General features: G+C 41.9%; 1 protein-coding gene across 1 annotated transcript in view; it reads left to right on the top strand.

Moving 5' to 3' along the window:
* Positions 1–22,189, top strand: part of LOC143297971 (ubiquitin carboxyl-terminal hydrolase 45-like) — a 39,671-nt gene that overhangs the window by 4,346 nt on the left and 13,136 nt on the right. The window contains exons 4-14 of the mRNA XM_076610600.1: positions 43–177; positions 1,682–1,785; positions 4,076–4,191; positions 5,840–5,973; positions 6,362–6,409; positions 7,617–7,772; positions 10,597–10,730; positions 12,010–12,097; positions 13,929–14,019; positions 17,250–17,338; positions 20,066–20,122. Coding sequence (XP_076466715.1) covers positions 43–177; positions 1,682–1,785; positions 4,076–4,191; positions 5,840–5,973; positions 6,362–6,409; positions 7,617–7,772; positions 10,597–10,730; positions 12,010–12,097; positions 13,929–14,019; positions 17,250–17,338; positions 20,066–20,122 — 1,152 coding nt within the window. The remainder of the gene's footprint in view (positions 1–42; positions 178–1,681; positions 1,786–4,075; positions 4,192–5,839; positions 5,974–6,361; positions 6,410–7,616; positions 7,773–10,596; positions 10,731–12,009; positions 12,098–13,928; positions 14,020–17,249; positions 17,339–20,065; positions 20,123–22,189) is intronic.

Genomic DNA, 22,189 nt, shown 5'->3' with positions numbered 1-22,189 from the left:
AAAGGCACAATATAGATCAAATCAATATTGATGTGATTACAGGGCTGTATCGCTGAAGCGACGAGGAGCGGAGCGAAGGACCTGTTTGGCAGCCCCCTGGAGGGAGCGGCAGCCTGCCCAGTGGAAGACTCCGACATGGAGCCCACCATCTGGGTCTGTCTGCAGTGCGGCAACCAGGTGAGGCGACATAGTGCAGTGGTGGCCTGGTGGTAACGCGTCCACCTGGGAAGCTAGAGTGCATGGGATTAAAACCCAAAACATATTGTGGTGTGGTTGCCTTACGGTAACGTGTCTGCCTTGGAAGCTAGAGCGCATTGGATCAAATCCCAAAACATATTGTGGAGTGGTTGCCTTATGGTAACATGTCTACCTTGGAAGCTAGAATGCATGGGATCAAATCCCAAAACATATTGTGGAGTAGTTGCCTTATGGTAACGTGTCCATCTGGGAAGCTAGAGCGCATGGGATCAAATCTCAAAACATAGAGGAGTGGAGGCCTAGTGGTAACGTGTCCGCCTGGGAAGCTAGAGCACGTTGGATCAAATCCCAAAACATATTATGGAGTGGTTGCCTTATGGTAATGTGTCTACCTTGGAAGCTAGAGCGCATGGGATCAAATCCCAAAACATATTGTGGAGTGGTTGCCTTATGGTAGCGCGTCTACCTTGGAAGCTAGAGCACATTGGATCAAATCCCAAAACATATTATGGAGTGGTTGCCTTATGGTAATGTGTCTACCTTGGAAGCTAGAGCGCATGGGATCAAATCCCAAAACATATTGTGGAGTGGTTGCCTTGTGGTACCGCGTCCACCTGGGAAGCTAGAGCGCATGGGATCAAATCCCAAAACATATTGTGGTGTGGTTGCCTTATGGTAACTCGTCCACCTGGGAAATTAGAGCGCATTGGATCAAATCCCAAAACATATTGTGGTGTGGTTGCCTAACGTATCCACCTGGGAAGCTAGAGTGCATTGGATCAAATCCCAAAACATAGAAGAGTGGAGGCCTAGTGGTAACGTGTCCGCCTGGGAAGCTAGAATGCATGGGATCAAATCCCAAAACATATTGTGGAGTGGTTGCCTTGTGATAACGTGTCCACCTGGGAAGCTAGAGCGCATGGGATCAAATAACATAGAGGAGTGGTGGCCTAGTGGTAACATGTCCGCCTGGGAAGCAAGAGAATATTCATACATGGCAAGAGAATCTAAGTGCATGGGATCAAATTCCAAACCATAATGGAGTGGTTGCCTGATGGTAATGTGTCCACCTGGGAAGCATTGGAATCTGAGCACACAGGATCAAATCCCAAAACATAGAGGAGTGGTGGACTCCTGGTAACGCGTTCTCCAGGGAAGCAAGAGAATCGAAGCGCACGAAATCGAGTCCCGAAACAGTGGATGGTTGCCTTGTGCGTAACGCGTCCACCTGGGAAGCATTTGAATCTGAGCACACAGGATCGAGGCCCACACTAAGCAGTATGTTCTTCCTCTCCACTGAACCATAAACAATAGTCCGGACACTAGCATTTGGATGAGATGGTAAACCAAGGTGCTGTGTTCAGCATGCCGCTAGAGCACCTGTAAGAATCCAGAGCACCTGTAAGAATCCACAAACAAAAATTGTTTTGCTTAAAAAAAAAAAAAAACAAAAAAAAAAGATTCATGATTGTGTTTTGTGCAGGGCTGTGACCGAAGCTCCAGGGAGAAGCATGCTGTGAAGCATTTCGAAACACCTCACTCCGGCATCCACTGCATCGTCGCCAACCTCACGACATGGACCGCATGGTGAGAGGGCTTTATCCTGTCTGTGGTTCAAGTCTTTACAGATCACCTATCAGCATTTTGCAGTGTTATCATTTCTGGATGGTGGTGATATTGCAGGAGGCGCCGTAGCCGAATTGTTCAGGCTTTGGACTTGTGATCCAACAGTGACCGTTGATCAGGGGTTTGAGGCCCTGTTTGGGTGTCTTGTCCTTATGGGACACCTTTAACTCACTCCGGACGATGGAACGCTATAGCATTCCTGACGTAAGGTTGCGTTCCGGTTTTGACAATTAAAAATTTGTCCACGTTTTCCTCATGGGGTAGCATAAAAATTGCAGCTGCACTGGGCATTGCGAACGTGTCAAGGGTTGAATGGAAAGTTTCTTCATGAGGTTTCCGTGACTATACACTCGCTGGTCAGCCGTTGACCTTGGTACCTCACATGACAAGCTAATCTGCATACATATCGAAAATGGCGTCGCAGGCAATACAAGTGGAAATTTTTGGAGCAAACTAGATCACGACAGCGGCTTTTTACTGCTGCTGAAGTGATTGAAATGCTTCAAACTGAAGGTTTCGACATCGACGAGGATGATGAAGATGTTCAATAAAGTATCTGCAGTGAAGAAAGCTGACAGTGACTCAGCTTCTGAGGGCTGTGATGAGAGGGAGGAGGGGTGGGCGTACACACGATGTTAGAAGAGGGGTCAGTGGGTCAAGTAAAGGGAGTTTCATTCAGTTACTCTGTGTTTTGTATTTTTTCCTAACCCTAACAAATGGGTCGTCTGCAGGGGAAAGCAAGGGAGATAGTTTATTCGTCCGGAGTGAGTTAACCTTTTCTTTTTTTGTAATATAAACAGTTTTGATGATGATTACCCATTTTGGTAGTGATGATGGTGACCATGATGTTGATTTGATTGTAGAAATGATAATGATGGAAGTGATTAATATACATTCATGAGTGATTAATGCTAATTTAAACAGACACATTGTGTACATAACTGAAAAGTAAGAAAAATTCAGCACAATAGACCTAAACACACACATACACCACATATGTTTGTGGTCACTCATATTTCTGTGTTATAAATCTGCCATGTTGATCATCACTTACCTCACAGATATATACCTGTATACAGACACCAGACACAAACTTTCACAAACATACAGACACCAAGAGACATGCTCACCACACACACATGCACATACACACACACGCGCGCGCACACACACACTCGCACACACACTCACAGAGTACTTCAGCATGTCATGAAGAAAGAAGACAATCCAAGACAGTGGAAAATGGGGATTATCAGAAATGTTACGTACTGGATTCATAGAGACAAATTGAAATGTGTTGTGTTGGATTCTCTGGATTCCTGTAGTGGATGAGAACTTACACTGCCGGTCTCTAGTCAGCACTGTCTGCTGTCAGCTAGGCCCTTTCCCACATAATAAGATCTTTACATCCTTGTCTTCTGACTCCTTGTCTTTGTATTTCGCTTCATCTTGGTCTGGATTGTTTTACAACATAAGCCCCTTCCATGAACAGCGTGTATAGGGTTGAGCCTGTGTGACTGTCTTTTCAGTTTGTAGGTTTTTGCTGTCTGTAGTGTCTGTCGTCAAAACCAGTGCATGCTCACATTAGCTAACTGGTTGAACTCAAATCTAGCACAACTGAAAACTTTCAGTGTGTACCAGTAGTTGGCCAAAAACTTGGAGCTGATCGTACGCTTTAAGTCAGCCAAGAATTACCAGCAGTGGCATGATACGTATGATTGCTAAATGCCGGCAGGCTGTTAAGTGGTGGTCAGCAAGGTGATTCTTCTTCTTCTTCTGCTTTCGTGGGCTGCAACTCCCACGTACACTCGCATGTACACGAGTGGGCTTTTACGTGCATGACCGTTTTTACCCCGCCATGTAGGCAGCCATGCTCCGTTTTCGGGGGTGTGCATGCTGGGTATGTTTTTGTTTCCATAACCCACCAAACGCTGACATGGATTACAGGATCTTTAACGTGCGTATTTGATCTTCTGCTTGCGTTTACACACGAAGGGGGTTCAGGCACTAGCAGGTCTGCACATATGTTGACCTGGGAGATCGTAAAAAATCTCCACCCTTTACCCACCAGGCGCCGTCACCGTGATTCGAACCCGGGACCCTCAGATTGAAAGTCCAATGCTTTAACCACTTGGCTATTGCGCCCGTCAGCAAGGTGATAAAGCAAGCCAGCTGTCGGCGTGTGATGGCCGTGGGAGGGTGAAGAAGTGACCCAGTCCTCCAGTGTGTTTTGTTGTGTGTGGCTGTGCAGGTGTTACACATGTGACAACGACATTCCGGTGGAGAGCAGCAAAAGGGTCCAGGAGTGCATCGACTTTCTACGCAAGCAGGCAGGGCTTCCTCGCATGGAGTTCTCTCACATCACAGGTGAGCGTTCTTCTTCTTCTTCTTCTTCTTCTTCTGCGTTCACTCGTATGCACACGAGTGGGCTTTTACGTGTATGACCGTTTTTACCCCGCCATGTAGGCAGCCATACTCCGTTTTCGGGGGTGTGCATGCTGGGTATGTTCTTGTTTCCATAACCCACCGAATGCTGACATGGATTACAGGATCTTTTACGTGCGTATTTGATCTTCTGCTTGCATATACACATGAAGGGGGTTCAGGCACTAGCAGGTCTGCACATATGTTGACCTGGGAGATCGTAAAAATCTCCACCCTTTACCCACCAGGCGCCGTCACCGTGATTCGAACCTGGGACCCTCAGATTGACAGTCCAATGCTTTAACCACTCGGCTATTGCGCCCGTCAGGTGAGCGTTCAACTGGATTCCTGGCGTTGGAGGGGTGGGGGGGGGGGGGGGGGGGAGGGTGGTTGGGGGGGGGGGGTGGGGGTTCTCAAGTGGATTTATGTGAAAAAAGAATGTTTCTTTGTGTTCTCTTAACCAAGTGGACTCCCATGAAAAAAAAAGTCTTTTTTTCATGTTCTGTCATATAAGTGGGTTAATACGAGTAAAGGTTTCCTTGTATGAAGTTCTCTAACATTACAGGTGAGCGTTCAAATGGATTCCTATGAGAAAAAAAAAAGGTTTCCTTGTATTTCCTCATTAAAGTGGATTCCCATGAAAAAAATTTATTTATGTGAAGTTCCCTGACATAGCAAGTGAGCCTTCAAGTGGATTTGAATGAAAAAAAAATTTAGTCTCTTTGTATTCTCACACTCAAGTGGATTTATATGAAAAAAAATTTCTATGTATGAGGTTCTCTAAGCATACAAAAAGAAGAAAGAAAAAAAAAATCCCAGCAAAATAATGATAATAATGATGATGATAATAATGATAATAATGATGATGATGGTAATGATAATAAAGAAAGACAGAAACTGATGACCCTAAAAAGGGGGTGGGGGGGGGACCACTTTGATACAAGAGTCATGGTTCCAGATGGATTCTGTTTTTTACCTTGCCAGAAGATACGCAAAACTGCTGCCATGAAATGGTGTTTTTACTGAGCATACTATACCACTGTGTCCCACCAGTGCAGACTCCTCCGTTAGGGTTCTGAAAAATCGATGTGTGTCCTTTAGGAAGGGAGAGTATTCTTTCCCTGTTTGCCTTCTCCATTGCTTTTACTTCCCTTTTTTTTTTTCTTGCATTTTTTGTTTTTTTGTTTTTTTTGTTTTGGTCTTGTTTTTATCTCCCTTTTTTCCTCCAGTCATAACTCAAGATAAAGGGGAAGCATCCAAAAAAAAAAAAAAGTAAACTGATTGACTTTGAGATGAAAAAAACACTAATTAAACATGTTCACACCCTCACGTCGAAAAATATATGCACCCATGTTGCCATACATGCATGAAAATATGTACACCCAAACACTTTCATTTGTACACAGACACACACACACACCATGCATACACATACACACACACACACACTGCACACAAACACACATGCACACACACACACTACGCACACACACACATACACATACACACACACACACACTGTCATACCAACTCCTCATACCATCAGTAATGTGAGAGGTTGTGTTTTTTTGATTGTTTTTTTCCCCAACAGGTCAAAGAGGAGCACAAGTGACCAGTCAGTCGGACATCTCTCCCACTGACCCCAGCCCCCCGGCCAGCCAATCACGGACTGACAAGTCACAGGTCACCGGCAGGTCGGCCGGTGTCGCCTGTCAAAAGGTCAAGGTCAGTAAGCAAGGTCATGGTTGTTCCACAGAGGTCATGCTTGCTCCATAGAAAATGTTTTGAGGTTCTGGCTGCTTTGAGAGGATCGTCAGTTTTCGATTGAGGTTTAAAATTGTGCACATACTGTAGTAGATCAGGACAGTCAACAGCAGACAGTGTGTGTGCGTGTGTGTGTATGTGTGTGTACAACAGCAGAGAGTGAGTGTGTGTGTATGTACGTGTGCAGACATTTTTACTTCTTTTTTTTTTTCACTTCTTGTTGTTGCCTCTGCTATTTTCTTTGCTTTATTTTCTGCGTGTGGGTATATGAATGCATGATGTTTTGTTGTTGTTTTTTTGGAGTCCTTTCTGTTCTGATTGTTTTTCTCTTTTTTTTTTTCTTTTCCAGGGTCTGAACAACCTTGGCAACACTTGCTTCTTCAACGCTGTCATGCAGGTAGTGTGTTTTTTGTTGTATGTTACTTTGTGAATTTATTAAAAGATGGAATCAATTAAAGGGATAGATAAGCATGGATTTCATACACACTCACACTCACACACACAGAAGTATATATATGCACAAAAGCTTTATATGTATACGTTTGTATATATGTGTGTGTTTGTGTGTGTGTGTATATGTGTCAGTTTTTATTGTAAACCTCACTAGCTACATGTTTGGAATGTGTTTGCATCAATCATCATTGTTATGATGATGATGATGGTTGTAACTGCGATCATTGTTATATTTCTGGTGACAAAACAAGACAAGACATGTTTTATTTCTATAAACCCCTTTGGGGGGTACATGAAAGTGTTACAAATTTCTTGTAACTTATATGAAATATGAAATGCATTGAATACGTTAACGGCAGATGTCCGTGAAGTGGACAGAAGTTTATAATTTCTTGTAACTGTGAAAAATATGGTAGCTACTTTCGTTTTCTCCACATAGGCGGGTACTTAGTTTGCACAGGACAGGAATCAGACCCCTGCCGGAGTCTGCACTAGTGGGTCACGGTAAGTGTGTTACTTACACGTAATTTTAGGAAGAAAATTCCCTGAAACATAGAAATGCATTTCACTGATAAAAAAAAAACCAACAAAAAAAACCAAGAGAGTCAAGGCCTTCAAGACTCACTTGTGATAAATTAAGTCCCCTAGCATTAATTACAGAGTAATTTCCCTTTTTTACTATCTGCACCAAAACGTTTGCAAAATAAATAAAAATTCCATGCTTAGCAAAAGAAGTTCCTGTTTGAACAAAAAATGATAATAATGACTCCTCTTGTTGTTGTGTCAGAATAAGAGGTCAAAGTGCCAAGTTTAGAGAATACAAAAAATATAAATATAACAGTAAATGCAGTTTGCATATAAATAGGCTTCTTTTAAATTTTTTTGTGCCCATCCCAGAGGTGCAATATTGTTTTAAACAAGATGACTGGAAAGAACTGAATTTTTCCTATTTTTATGCCAAATATGTTGTCAACTGACAAAAGTATTTGCAGAGAAATAGTCAATGTTAAAGTTTACCACGGACACACACACACACACACAGACAACCGAACACCGGGTTAAAACATAGACTCACTTTGTTTACACAAGTGAGTCAAAAAAAGAACGGCATTTCATTTATGAATGGTGGATGCCTGCGGCGTGGTGTGCAGAACCTGTGCCAGACGCACAGCCTGGAAGCCCTGCTGGTGTCTGGCTGCAAGAAGGGGCGCTCCATGTCCATTGGGGGGTGCAGGGAGAGCCACACCGACTCCGACAGCAGTGGGGCCGACGGGGAGGAGGAGGAGGACGGCAAGCTGAAGGAACTGGTGGGTGTGGGTGGGTGGGTGCTTGTGTGTGTTGTGTGGTATTTTGTGTGTGTTGTGTGGCATTTTGTGTGGCATTTTGTGTGGTGTGTTGTGTGGCATTTTGTGGCATTTTGTGTGGTGTGTTGTGTGGCATTTTGTGTGGTGTTTTGTGTGTGTTGTATGGCATTTTGTGTGGTATTTTGTGTGTGTTGTGTGGCATTTTGTGTGGTGTTTTGTGTGGCGTGTTGTGTGGCATTTTGTGTGGTGTTTTGTGTGTTGTGTGGCATTTTGTGTGGTGTTTCATGCGTGTTGTATGACATTTTGTGTGGTGTTTTTTGTGTGTATTGTGTGGTATTTTGTGTGGTGTTTTGTGTGTGTTGTGTGGCATTTTGTGTGGTGTGTTGTGTGGCATTTTTGTGTGGCGTTTTGTGTGGCGTCTTGTGTGTGTTGTGTGGCATTTTGTGTGGTGTGTTGTGTGGCATTTTGTGTGGCGTTTTGTGTGGCGTCTTGTGTGTGTTGTGTGGCATTTTGTGTGGTGTGTTGTGTGGCATTTGTGTGGTGTGGTGTGTGGCATTTTGTGTGGGTGTGGTGTGTGGCATTTTGTGTGGTTTGTTTGTGTGTGTTGTGTGCATTTTGTGTGGTGTGTTGTGTGGCATTTTGTGTGGTGTGTTGTGGTGTTGTGTGCATTTTGTGTGGCGTCTGTGTGTGTGTGTGTCATTTTGTGTGGGGTGTTTTGTGGCATTTTGTGTGGTGTTTTGTGTGTGTTGTGTGGCATTTTGTGTGGTGTTTTGTGTGGCATTTTTGTGTGGGTTTGTGTGTGTGTGTGCATTGTGTGTGGTGTTTGTGTGTGGCATTTTGTGTGGTGTGTTGTGTGCATTTTGTGTGGTTTTGTGGTTTTGGTGGCATTTTGTGTGGTGTTTGTGTGGCATTTTGTGTGGTGTTTGTGTGTTTGTGTGCATTTTGTGTGGTGTGTTGTGGCATTTTGTGTGGTTTGTGTGTGTTTTGTGTGTGTTGTGTGGCATTGTGTGGTGTGTGGTGTTTTGTGTGTGTGTTTTGTGGCATTGTGTGTGTTTGGTTGTGTGGCATTTGTTTGTGTATTTGTGGTTTGGTGGTGTTTGTGTGTGTCATTTTGTGTGGTCTGTTGTGTGTGTGGATTTTGTGTGGTTGTTTGTGGTGTGTGTTTGTGTGTGTTGTGTGGCATTTTGTGTGGTGTGTGTGTGGCATTTTGTGTGTGTGTGTTGTGTGGCATTTGTGTGGTGTTGTGTTTGTGTGGCTTTTGTGTGTTGTGTGGCTTTTGTGTGTGTTGTGTGGCATTTTGTGTGGCGTCTTGTGTGTGTTGTGTGGCATTTTGTGTGGTGTTTTGTGTGTGTTGTGTGGCATTTTGTGTGGTGTGTTGTGTGGCATTTTGTGTGGCGTCTTGTGTGTGTTGTGTGGCATTTTGTGTGGTGTGTTGTGTGGCGTTTTGTGTGGTGTTTTGTGTGTGTTGTGTGGCATTTTGTGTGGTGTGGTGTGTGGCATTTTGTGTGGTGTGGTGTGTGGCATTTTGTGTGGTGTTTTGTGTGTGTTGTGTGGCATTTTGTGTGGTGTGTTGTGTGGCATTTTGTGTGGTGTGGTGTGTGGCATTTTGTGTGGTGTGTTGTGTGGCATTTTGTGTGGTGTTTTGTGTGTGTTGTGTGGCATTTTGTGTGGTGTGTTGTGTGGCATTTTGTGTGGTGTTTTGTGTGTGTTGTGTGGCATTTTGTGTGGTGTGTTGTGTGGCATTTTGTGTGGTGTGTTTTGTGTGTATTGTGTGGTATTTTGTGTGGTGTTTTGTGTGTGTTGTGTGACATTTTGTGTGGTGTTTTGTGTGTGTTGTGTGGCGTTTTGTGTGGTGTTTTGTGTGTGTTGTGTGGCATTTTGTGTGGTGTGGTGTGTGGCATTTTGTGTGGTGTGGTGTGTGGCATTTTGTGTGGTGTTTTGTGTGTGTTGTGTGGCATTTTGTGTGGTGTGGTGTGTGGCATTTTGTGTGGTGTTTTGTGTGTGTTGTGTGGCATTTTGTGTGGTGTTTTGTGTGTGTATTGTGTGGTATTTTGTGTGGTGTTTTGTGTGTGTTGTGTGGCATTTTGTGTGGTGTTTTGTGTGTGTTGTGTGGCATTTTGTGTGGTGTTTTGTGTGTGTTGTGTGGCATTTTGTGTGGTGTGGTGTGTGGCATTTTGTGTGGTGTTTTGTGTGTGTTGTGTGGCATTTTGTGTGGTGTTTTGTGTGTGTTGTGTGGCATTTTGTGTGGGGTTTTGTGTGTGTTGTGTGGCATTTTGTGTGGTGTTTTGTGTGTGTTGTGTGGTATTTTGTGTGGGGTTCTGTGTGGCATTTTGTGTGGGGTTCTGTGTGGTGTTTTATGTGTGTTGTGTGTCATTTTGTGTGGTGTTTGTGTGTTGTTTTGTGGGGTTTTTTTTTGTGTGTTTTGTGTGATGTGTTTTTGTGGTGTTTTGTTTAGTGTTTTGCATGTCTTTGTTTTTTGGTGGTGTTTTGTGTCATTTTGTGTTTTGTGTGTCATTTTGTGTGGTGTTCAGTATGTTCTGATTAGTTGACATCTCCTTGACGCATGCACACATGCACACGCAGAAAGGCGCACACAAATATTGCAGGCATGCATTGCATATGCATACACACACATACACTCACATATGTGCATATTACACACACACACATATCTACACAGTCACACACATACACACACACACACACACATACACACAGATACAAAACACACACACACACACACACACATACATGTACACAGTCACACACATACACACACACACACACACACACAGTGCTCGACACAGTGCGTGGTTTGTGTTTTCAGCCAGTGATCGACATTGTGCCGGGCGACCCTGGCCCCCTGACGTCCTCATTGCTGAGCTTTGTGCAGGAGATGAACAACGGCAGTGCCCACAGCACCGTCACCCCCAACACCCTCTTCAGCCATGTGTGCAAGAAGTGAGTGATTCAGTGTGATAGGATATGGTGATGGCATAGAAGTAACGCGTCCGCCTAGGAAGCGAGAGAATCTGAGCGCGCTGGTTCAAATCACAGCTCGGCCGCAAATATTTTCTCCCCCTCCACTAGACCTTGAGTGGTGGTTTGGATGCTGGTCATTTGGATGAGACGATAAACCGAGGTCTTGTGTGCAGCATGCACTCAGCGCACGTAAAAGAACCCACGGCAACAAAAGGGTTGTTCCTGGCAAAATTCTGTAGAAAAATCCATTTGGATAGGAAAAATAAATCAAACTGTACGCAGGAAAAAATGAAAAAAAAAAAAAGGGTGGCACTGTAGTATAGCGATGCGCTCTCCCTGTGGAGAGCAGCCAGAATTTCACACAGAGAAATCTGTTGTGATAAAAAAAAAAACAAATACAAATACAATACAATACAATACAATATGGATACTAAAATAGCACCTATCCTTGGTCGGAGACCAAGCTCTAAGCGCTTTACAAACTCCGGATCAATTGCACAGCAGGCTGCTTACCTGGGTAAAGCTGACTGACGGCTGCCATTGGGCGCTCATCATTCGTTTTTCTGTGTCATTCAATCAGATTTCAGGCACGCACACATACACACTCAGACAGACATGTAACATTTTATGTGTATGACCATTTTGTTTATTTACCCTGCCATGTAGGCAGCCATACTCCATTTTCAGGGGTTTGCATGTTGAGTATGTTCTTGTTTCCATAACCCACTGAATGCTGACAGAGATTACAGGATCATTATTATAAGTATTTGATCTTCTGCGTGCGTACACACATGAAGTGGGGTTCAGGCATAAGCAGGTCTGCACAATATGTTGTCTCGGGAGATAGGAAAAATCTCCACCCTTTACTCACAGGTGCCGTTACCAAGATTCAAATTCGAACCCGGGACCCTCAGATTGAAAGTCTAATGCTTTAATTCATTCAGGACGGCCAGTTTTCCCCCTTTTCTTCTCTTCCCTGTTCCCACATAGACTGATGTCTATTTATAATGTCTATACATTAATGATAATCCGATGTCCAGTAGGTGTCTGAATGACCCAGCCTATATATTTTGTCGTTAGGAAATGCGGTATATATGTCTTCTTCACCCACCTCGTCCACGTTAGAACTTTTCCGTTTTGTGAGGTTTCTGTGGTGTCAGCAGCGACAGTATGCAGCATCGTCGCCTTTTACGTAGCCGTTCGTACGGATAGAGTTATCCACTTGGTTAAGTGCACTGTGTGTGTGTGTGTTGCACAGGGCCCCGCGGTTCAAAGGGTTCCAGCAGCAGGACAGCCACGAGTTGCTGAGGTACTTGTTGGACGTGGTGCGCAGCGAGGAGATCAAGGTCAGTCAGGGTCAGGGTCCCTGTTTTTTTTTTGTTTTTTTGTTTTTTTTAATATCTCGGTATGTGTGGTTGGATCAGTGATGCATATGGATTGCAACCAGAACAGCAAAATGTGGCTTACAGTATATATACATATATGTGGAGTATTGGCCTAAAGGTAATGTGTCTGCCGAGGAAGTGAGAGAATCAGAGCGCACTTGTTTGAATTCCGTAGTCACCAGTATTTGCTCCCCTTCCACTAGACATCAAGTGGTGGTCTGGACGCTAGTCATTCAGATGAGATGATAAACCAGAGTCCCGTGTGCAGCATGCCCTTAAGCACATGTAAAAAAAAAAATCCACAGCAACAAAGGCATTGTCCCTGGCAAAATTCTGCGGAAAAAAATCTACTTCGTTAGGAAAACCAATAAAATTGCAGGCAGGAAAAAATATTTTAAAAATGGGTGGCGCTCTCAGTGTCATGACGCGCTCTCTCTTGGGAGAGCAGCCTGAATTTTACACGGAGAAATCTGTTGCGATGAAAAGAATAATACAATATATGTATACACACACTTGTTCGGATGAATAATCACGAGGAATATTGCGGTGTTTTTGGACTTCTTACATTTCACTATCAGTTGTTTCTGATTAAAAGCAACAAGTTTCTAGATCAAGGTCAGTCACATCTGTGTTGTCTTCAACAGTTGCTTAGAATGTTGTGATGTTTTTGGACTTTTTTTTTTTTTTTTTTTTTACATTTCATTATCAGGGATTTTGTTATAATTAATGGCTTTCCCTCTTATGAAGTCCAGTAAGTAAAAAGTTACGTTCATAGTCAATTATTTCTCAAATTAAATTAATGACTTCATCCATGACAGAGTCTTATGGAAAGTAATTTTCTGTAAAGCTGTTGTTCATTTTCAAATGTTTCATTCCATCCCCATCTGTCTTCTTTTACAAAGACCAGCGAGCAAAAAGTTGCATTCATAACCAATTCTTTCTCAAAGTGAGATTTAATGATTTGATCTGTTACAAAAGTCACAGAATGTAAGAAAAATATACAGGCAAGCAGCATGCAGCAAAATAAGGCCAAATGAACACGCTTAATAGCCAAAAAAAAAAAGCGTAAGACGAGACAGAGCGAAAACCTGACAAGATGGCGTGGAGAGCCTTGGCCAAAGGAATGATTCAGCGCTTATAGCTTTTAGAGGCATTTGATTGGCTAAGAGCGGACCGGGCAAGAAGGGGCGTCTTTTCACTGTCAGCCGCGCGAAATTTGGCCAAGCAGAGCAAACCGATAGGGCTAGTTTGCATCAGTTTGACATGGTAAGTATATGTATCACCAAACATGGGGTATAATACAAACTCCTCCTATTTGATCTGTTACAAAAGTCCAAAGGAAAGTAATTGCCTTTAACGCTACTTCTGTTTATTTTCAAACGTTGCTCTGTCATTGCATCCTCATCTGTCCTGTTTCCCCCAGCTCACCGTGAGACTTGGGTGGCTGTGATTATTGTATGGTGATGCTTACATTAACGTAGCAGTTAAGCATTTTATATCTTTTATGCATACATTTATGTTGATCTTGAATGACTGTGGATCAGTGGGTGTTTATGATTGTGAGGTGCCACATCAACTTGGCGTTTGAGCATTTCGTGGAGTATACGGTGCTTGACCTGTGTTGCGTACACCACGTGTGAATTTCTTTTGTTGAGACGATAAAGTATTCTGTATCTGTATCTGTCGTGTTGGCAGAAGATGAAGTTCCTCAGCAAATTGTGTGGACACTGACTCTGTGCGTGTGTGTGTGTGTGTGTGTGTGTGTGGGTGTGTGTGGGTGTGTGTTTTGCAGAGGTCTCAGAGTGGTATCCTCAAGTACTTCAAGCTGCCGGAAAGCGTCAACCCCAAGAAGGTGGACGAGGAAACCAAGACCAAAATCAGAGGTGAGTTTGTCTGTGCGGCCTGTATGTGAGTCGTGTTGCTGGTAGCACCGTGACCGACAGGAAGGCAGGCGCTGCAGAGAACCAGAAGAGCATACGGCCTTTTTATATATATATTTTTGTTGTTGTTTTGTTTTGAAGCTTTTATTCTGCCCTGTCTTCACCCAGAAAAAGCTTTAGAAGTATTTACTGCAAAAATACAAATATTAGTTTTTAAGATGTGACGAGATTTGTCTCTCTCTCTCTCTCTCTCTCTCTCTCTCTCTCTCTCTCTCTCTCTCTCTCTAAAATACAAATACTAGTTTTTAAGATGTGAAGATCTCTCTCTCTCTCTCTCTCTCTCTCTCTCTCTCTCTCTCTCTCTCTCTAAAATACAAATACTAGTTTTTAAGATGTGAAGAGATTTCTCTCTCTCTCTCTCTCTCTCTCTCGCTCTCTAAAATACAAATACTAGTTTTTAAGATGTGAAGAGATTTCTCTCTCTCTCTCTCTCTCTCTCTCTCTCTAAAATACAAATACTAGTTTTTAAGATGTGAAGATATTTCTCTCTGTCTCTCTCTCTCTCTCTAAAATACAAATACTAGTTTTTAAGATATGAAGATATTTCTCTCTCTCTCTCTCTCTCTCTCTCTCTCTCTCTCTCTCTCTCTAAAATACAAATACCGGTACTAGTTTTTAAGATATGAAGAGATTTGTTTCTCTCTCTCTCTCTCTCTCTCTTTTCTTTTCTTTCAATACACTTTTTGCTTTACTTACCCATTCCTGACCTTGACTCGGTGGGGCAGACATGCACAGGGTTTGATTCCTGTCCTGTGCAGAACACTGGAGCCAGTTGCACTGCTCGGACGGAAGAGCCTTGTAATGGTCGTAACCCGCTACTAACTGTGTGTTTAGTATGGAACTGACCAGTGGCGTAGTTTGGTCAGCGTAGGCAATTAATAATAATAATAATAATAATGGATACTTATATAATATAGCACACTATCCAGAAATCTGCTCTAGCTTTGTTAACGTAAAACATTACATCTATGTTACATACACACACCAAAATATGACTACACACACACACACACACACACACACACTGCGCACATACATTTTAACAATACATGTGTATCTAACAGCTACCCTAACACATACGCACACATAGGCAGGCACAAACTTCCATAAACGCACTTGTAACTGTCAAAAAAAAGTTTGAACCAAGCAGTGCAACTGGCACCTGGTCTGAATAGGATGGACAAAAACAAACGTTCCCTGTTAGTTCTTTTCTTCTTGTTCCTTCTTGCCCCCCCCCCCCCCCCCCCCCCCCCACCTTTTTTTTTCGTTTGTTTGTTTGTTTGTCCAGCAACCATGTTCCTTTTCCTGTTCCCTGTGTTTGCTACAGATAATTAAGTGTTTTCCACTTTTCTGAATTGAATGATTTTGATTGATTGAGTGTCACTTCATTTGCAGAAGTCCAGCCTGATGTCTTTGACTGTCTGTCTGTCTGTCTGTGTCTCAATGAATAGCAGTGTTAGTTGGTCACTGCAACAGTATCAGTAGCTCAAGGAGGCGTCACTGCATTCAGACAAATCCATATACGCTACACCACGGTCTGCCAAACAGATGCCTGACCAGCAGCGTAACCCAATGCACTTAGTCAGCCCTTGAGACAAAAAAAACATAAATAGAATAAAGAAGTAAATGAATATTTAAAAAAAAGAAAAAAAGAAGAAAAAAGATAATAGTGGCTGAACCTCCTTCATTTGTATACGCACGCAGAAGATCAGATACGCACGTTAAAGATCCAGTAATCCAACCATGTCAGCGTTCGGTGGGTTATGGAAACAAGAACATACCCACCATGCACACCCCAGAAAACGGTCATACACGTCAAATGTTACATGTTTGTCTGAGTCAGTGAGTGTGCATATTTGCATGCCTGAAATCTGGTTGAATGACACAGGAAATGAATGATGAGCGCCCAGTGGCAGCTGTCTGTTGACTCTTCTTCTTCTTCTTCTTCTGCGTTCGTGGGCTGCAACTCCCACGTTCACTCGTATATACGCGAGTGGGTTTTTACGTGTATGACCGTTTTTAACCCGCCATGTAGGCAGCCATACTCCGCTTTCGGGGGTGTGCATGCTGGGTATGTTCTTGTTTCCATAACCCACCAAACGCTGACATGGATTACAGGATCTTTAACATGTGTACTTGATCTTCTGCTTGTGTATACACACGAAGGGGGTTCAGGCACTGGCAGGTCTGCACATATGTTGACCTGGGAGATCGTAAAAATCTCCACCCTTTACCCACCAGGCGCCGTCACCGTGATTCGAACCCGGGACCTTCAGATTGAAAGTCCAACACTTTAACCATTTGGCTATTGCGCCCGTCGTCTGTCGACTCGACCCAGGTAGTCCGTCTGTTGTGTGAATGACCCCGTGTTTGTGAAGCGCGTAGAGCTTGGTCTCCGACTGAGGACAGGCGCTATAGAAGTATTCATAACAATAATGATAATAGAAATAGAAATAACAAGAGAGGCAAGGCCTTCAAGACTCACTTGTGATAAATAAAGTCCCCTAGCATTAATTACAGAGTAATTTCCTTTTTTTACTATCTGCACCAAAACGTTTGCAAAATAAATAAAAATTCCATGCTTAGCAAAAGAAGTTCCTATTTGAACAAAAAATGATAATAATGACTCCTCTTGTTGTTGTGTCAGAATAAGAGGTCAAAGTGCCAAGTTTAGAGAATACAAAAAATATAAATATAACAGTAAATGCAGTTTGCATATAATTAGGCTTCTTTTTTTTTGTTTTTGTTTTTTGTGCCCATCCCAGAGGTGCAATATTGTTTTTAAACAAGATGACTGGAAAGAACTGAATTTTTCCTATTTTTATGCCAAATTTGGTGTCAACTGACAAAGTATTTGCAGAGAAAATGTCAATGTTAAAGTTTACCACGGACACACACACACAGACAACCGAACACCGGGTTAAAACATAGACTCACTTTGTTTACACAAGTGAGTCAAAAACCAGCAAGATCTCTGTCACACATTCTAAGTTAAACTACACCTTGAGCTGACTTGTCTTTTGTGCACTGGCAGGATAACTGTTTCCATTGCTGTAGATTAGTAAGCTTGTGTGTCATGGTAAGTCTGTTTGCTGAAGCTTGAGAATAAAATCATGTTGTCCTTATTCACCCATTGTGTGTGTGTGTATGTGCGTGTGTGTGTGTGTGTGCAGAGTATGGGCGCCAGGTGAAGTACACCTTTCTGGACAGCCTGTTTGGTGGTCAGCTGGTCAGCACGGTCACTTGCGAGGAATGCAAACATGTGAGTTGATGACTGATTTTGATGCTTTCTTTTTCTATGTTTTAACCAGGTGTTCGGTTGTCTGTGTGTGTGTGTGTCCGTGGTAAACTTTAACATTGACATTTTCTCTGCAAATACTTTGTCAGTTGACGACAAATTAGGTATAAAAATAGGAAAAATTCAGTTCTTTCCAGTCATCTTGTTTAAAACAATATTGCACCTCTGGGATGGGCACAAAAAAATGAAAAAATGAAGCCTAATTATATGCAAACTGCATTTACTGTTATATTTATATTTTGTATTCTCTAATCTTGGCACTTTGATCTGATATTCTGACCCAACAACAAGAGCAGTCATTATTATCATTTTTTGTTCAAACAAGAACTTCTTTTGCTGAGCATGGAAGTTTTATTTATTTTGCAAACGTTTTGGTGCCGATAGTAAAAAAAGGGAAATTACTTTGTAATTAATGCTAGGGGACTTAATTTGCTTTAAACTGATCTTTCTCATCTTAAACATTACATTTTGAAATTATACTCAATACATAAAAAGCTTGGATTTTTTTTTTTTAAAAGTGTATCACAAGTGAGTCTTGAAGGCCTTGCCTCTCTTGTTTTTATTTTTTACTTTTTTTTTTTTTTGTAGCTGCTCAATCATCCTTTTAGAGACTTCACTGCTGTTGCAGCCTTCTCCTGGAGTATTGGGAAGTTATCCTCATTCAGTGAATCCTGCACTATTAGTACTATTTGGTTTTCTTTGCTGTGTTTGTTGTAGAGATCAGAGCAGTGCTCTACCCCCGAAAACGGAGTATGGCTGCCTACATGGCGGGGTAAAAACGGTCATACATGTAAAAGCCCACTCGTGTACATACGAGTGAACGTGGGAGTTGCAGCCCACGAACGCAGAAGAAGAAGAAGAGCAGTGCTCTGTCCACTTACTTAAACATGTCTTTTCCCTGTGTCAGACAGTTGCCGTCTTTGTCTTTGATGGTGCTGACTTTACTTTGTTTCTGTTGGGTCAAGTCTTTTACCATGTTGCAATTTGTTTCTGTTAGGTCAAGTCTTTTACAATCTTGCAGTTTGTTTCTATTAGGTCAAGTCTTTTACAATCTTGCAGTTTGTTTCTGTTCTGTCAAGTCTTTTACAGTCTTGCAATTTGTTACTATTAGGTCAAGTCTTTTACAGTCTTGCAGTTTGTTTCTATTGGGTCAAGTCTTTTACAGTCTTGCAATTTGTTTCTATTGGGTCAAGTCTTTTACAGTTGCAATTTGTTTCTATTAGGTCAAGTCTTTTACAGTCTTGCAGTTTGTTTCTATTCTGTCAAGTCTTTTACAGTCTTGCAGTTTGTTTCTGTTAGGTCAAGTCTTTTTACAGTCTTGCAATTTGTTTCTATTAGGTCAAGTCTTTTACAGTCTTGCAGTTTGTTTCTATTAGGTCAAGTCTTTTACAATCTTGCAGTTTGTTTCTATTCTGTCAAGTCTTTTACAGTCTTGCAATTTGTTTCTATTAGGTCAAGTCTTTTACAGTCTTGCAGTTTGTTTCTATTAGGTCAAGTCTTTTACAGTCTTGCAGTTTGTTTCTGTTAGGTCAAGTCTTTTACAATCTTGCAGTTTGTTTCTATTCTGTCAAGTCTTTTACAATGTTGCAATTTGTTTCTGTTAGGTCAAGTCTTTTACAATCTAAGTCTTTTACCATGTTGCAGTTTGTTTCTATTAGGTCAAGTCTTTTACAATCTTGCAATTTGTTTTTGTTAGGTCAAGTCTTTTACAATCTAAGTCTTTTACCATGTTGCAATTTGTTTCTGTTAGGTCAAGTCTTTTACAGTCTTGCAGTTTGTTTCTATTAGGTCAAGTCTTTTACAGTCTTGCAGTTTGTTTCTATTAGGTCAAGTCTTTTACAGTCTTGCAGTTTGTTTCTGTTAGGTCAAGTCTTTTACCATGTTACAATTTGTTTCTGTTAGGTCAAGTCTTTTACAGTCTTGCAGTTTGTTTCTATTGGGTCAAGTCTTTTACAGTCTTGCAGTTTGTTTCTATTAGGTCAAGTCTTTTACAGTCTTGCAGTTTGTTTCTATTGGGTCAAGTCTTTTACAGTCTTGCAGTTTGTTTCTATTAGGTCAAGTCTTTTACAGTCTTGCAGTTTGTTTCTATTAGGTCAAGTCTTTTACAGTCTTGCAGTTTGTTTCTATTGGGTCAAGTCTTTTACAGTCTTGCAGTTTGTTTCTATTCTGTCAAGTCTTTTACAGTCTTGCAGTTTGTTTCTATTAGGTCAAGTCTTTTACAGTCTTGCAGTTTGTTTCTATTAGGTCAAGTCTTTTACAATCTTGCAATTTGTTTCTATTAGGTCAAGTCTTTTACAGTCTTGCAATTTGTTTCTGTTAGGTCAAGTCTTTTACAGTCTTACAATTTGTTTCTATTTTGTCAAGTCTTTTACAGTCTTGCACCGTTTCATTGGCATTGGTCCCACGCCGCTCATCCTGAGTTCTGTGTGTGTGTGTGTGTGTGTACACACTCACATCCACACTTGGGTTTGTCTGACATAGTGTAAGTGTCTGCAGAGAAGTGTTGATGTCAGGTTGCCAGGAGACCACACACCAGAGGAGAAGCTGCTCTGCCGCAAAGCTGTAAGGAACATGTTTTGACAGACAGCGCAGACTAAACTGAAGCTACTGAAGGACGTTTCACAAGGTAGCACTTGATATTAAATCAAACAGTGGGTTCAGTGTCGTGGGGATGTGTGCTGTGTGTTGCAGATATCACAGATCTTTGAGCCCTTCCTGGACCTCTCCTTGCCCGTCACAGAGGAAAAGGTCAGTGTGTTTTATCGTTACATTCATTAAAACTTGCGGTGTTTAACAGTCTGTAAATTCATTAAAACTTGCCAAGTTTAACAGTCAGTGAATTCAGTGTAAATTCATTAAAACTTGCAAAGTTTAACAATCAGTAAATTCATTAAAGCTTGCAAAGTTACAGAGGACACTTTCATGCAGATGAAGGAATGTTAACCTTTCTTTCACTTTAATCAATCCAACTGTTATGTTAAACCCTAGATGTGTTCTTTATGATGTTGTCTGAACTCTTCCATGACTCGGTCAAAAGGGTTCGAAGGTGAATTAAATTTTGAAATGTGGGTGGGTGTGTGTTTGTGCGCATGTGTGTGCGTGCATATGTGCATGCATGTGTGTGTGCGTGCCTTTGTGTTTTCATGTCTGTGTTTGTCTTTATGTGTTACGTGCATGTGTGTTGTGTGCGTACACACGCATGGATTGTATGTCAGTCTGTTCATCTATCTACTTATATATATATATATATATATATATATGTTTACAGATATAACAGACCTGTGTACCCCCCCTATTTTTCAGTATTTGTCCTTAACCCCTAGGCTGCCTGCATGACGAGATAACTCGTCATGGCAAGCATGTATGCTTTGCTGCCACAGCAGGGTTCGTCACTAACGGGAGCGCTGAGCGGAACGCTCTGAAAAAACAAATTGCGCTCGGAAAATTCCTTGACTCAGAGCGCTTGCGCTCTTGATTTTGAAAAGACATAAGCATACACTACTGTATCTAAATTGTTATTCCATTGTCCATCACAAACAAGAGTCAAAAGCGCGATCGTTTTGCATTTACCGAAGTTTGAAAGCCGTCTGTTTACGTTTTGTTAGTTCAACCGGAAGTAGGCCTAGTGAATCAGGGGAGGCTATGCAAAAGAGCGCTCTTCAGACTTGAAGAGTAGAAAAGTGAAGCGCACGATCGATTTTGCGGCCGTGCAAAATCAAAATGCTGAAATATTTGATCCCAAAAAGGAAGGCTGACGGTTTTTAGTGTGCGCTCTTAGTTTTCAGTTTGCGCTCATCAAAATTCTGAAACTAGAGCGCAGGTGCTCATGTGAAAAAATGTTAATGACGAACCCTGCACAGTGATGAGATAACTCGTCATCGAAATATTCAGACTTTTCCTTGGGTTGCATTCACTTCATTGACAAGAGTAGCGGTAGCTTTAGCCTGGGGAATCTCTCTAGATTCTATTCATAGCTAGAAACCCCATCTACGTCATGAAGCAGTCTTTTATTTGAACGTTTTGGTTGGGTCACTGTCCTAGTGTTTGCCTGACTTCTCTCCTCGCTCGCTCAACAAAATGTCGGACTGACGCCGTGCTCAAGACATGCGATCGTGACGAACTAAATCAACCAAGATTTCTTTCTTTAGCTGATGCTCAGAAAGAATTGAAGCGTAAATTCGAAGGAGAAGATAAGTGATGAACATTTATAGGACGATCTGATAGAAAATAAAGGGAGCAGACAAGAGAGTGGCCAAGATGCGACTGTCAGTGAGTGATGTCAGCTGTACAGATGTTAGCAGACGACAGAACCTGAGCAAATTAGCAGCAGAGCGATATTCTTGGCACGCAGCCAACGCAGTCTGATGAGAACTGAATCAAGTGACCGTGTGAGAGGGGTGAAGAGGAGGGGGGTGGAGACAGGGGGCGTGGCCTCACATCCATGTTATCACTTGGAGAAGTCACAATGTATTGTGTATCTATCTCTTAAAAAAAATATACATATTGTGGTTGTTCTAGTATGATTTTGTGTTTGCAGATATCCATTTGTCCGGAAAATATGATGTTTTTGTGCAAATTACCTGACTAATGTTTGTAATGAGCAAGTTGAAAATGTGACAAAAAACAAAACACTGATTTCAAAACAACAGCATGTCACTAAAAATATATAAAATGGGAAAACAGCACGTGTTTGTATTCTTTATTCATCTACCTTTCAGAAAATGTATACTTTTATGGGTCTTTCTCCAATAACAAAGAGCACAGAATTTTTGGAAAATTTATACCCGTTTTTTGTGAAAAAAACCCTGGCAAATA

The sequence above is a fragment of the Babylonia areolata genome, chromosome 23, assembly GCF_041734735.1.
Source record: "Babylonia areolata isolate BAREFJ2019XMU chromosome 23, ASM4173473v1, whole genome shotgun sequence".
NCBI classification, from domain to species: domain Eukaryota; kingdom Metazoa; phylum Mollusca; class Gastropoda; order Neogastropoda; family Buccinidae; genus Babylonia; species Babylonia areolata.
The sequence above is the reverse complement of the archived record's forward strand: the minus strand, read 5'-3'. Positions and strand labels throughout refer to the sequence as shown.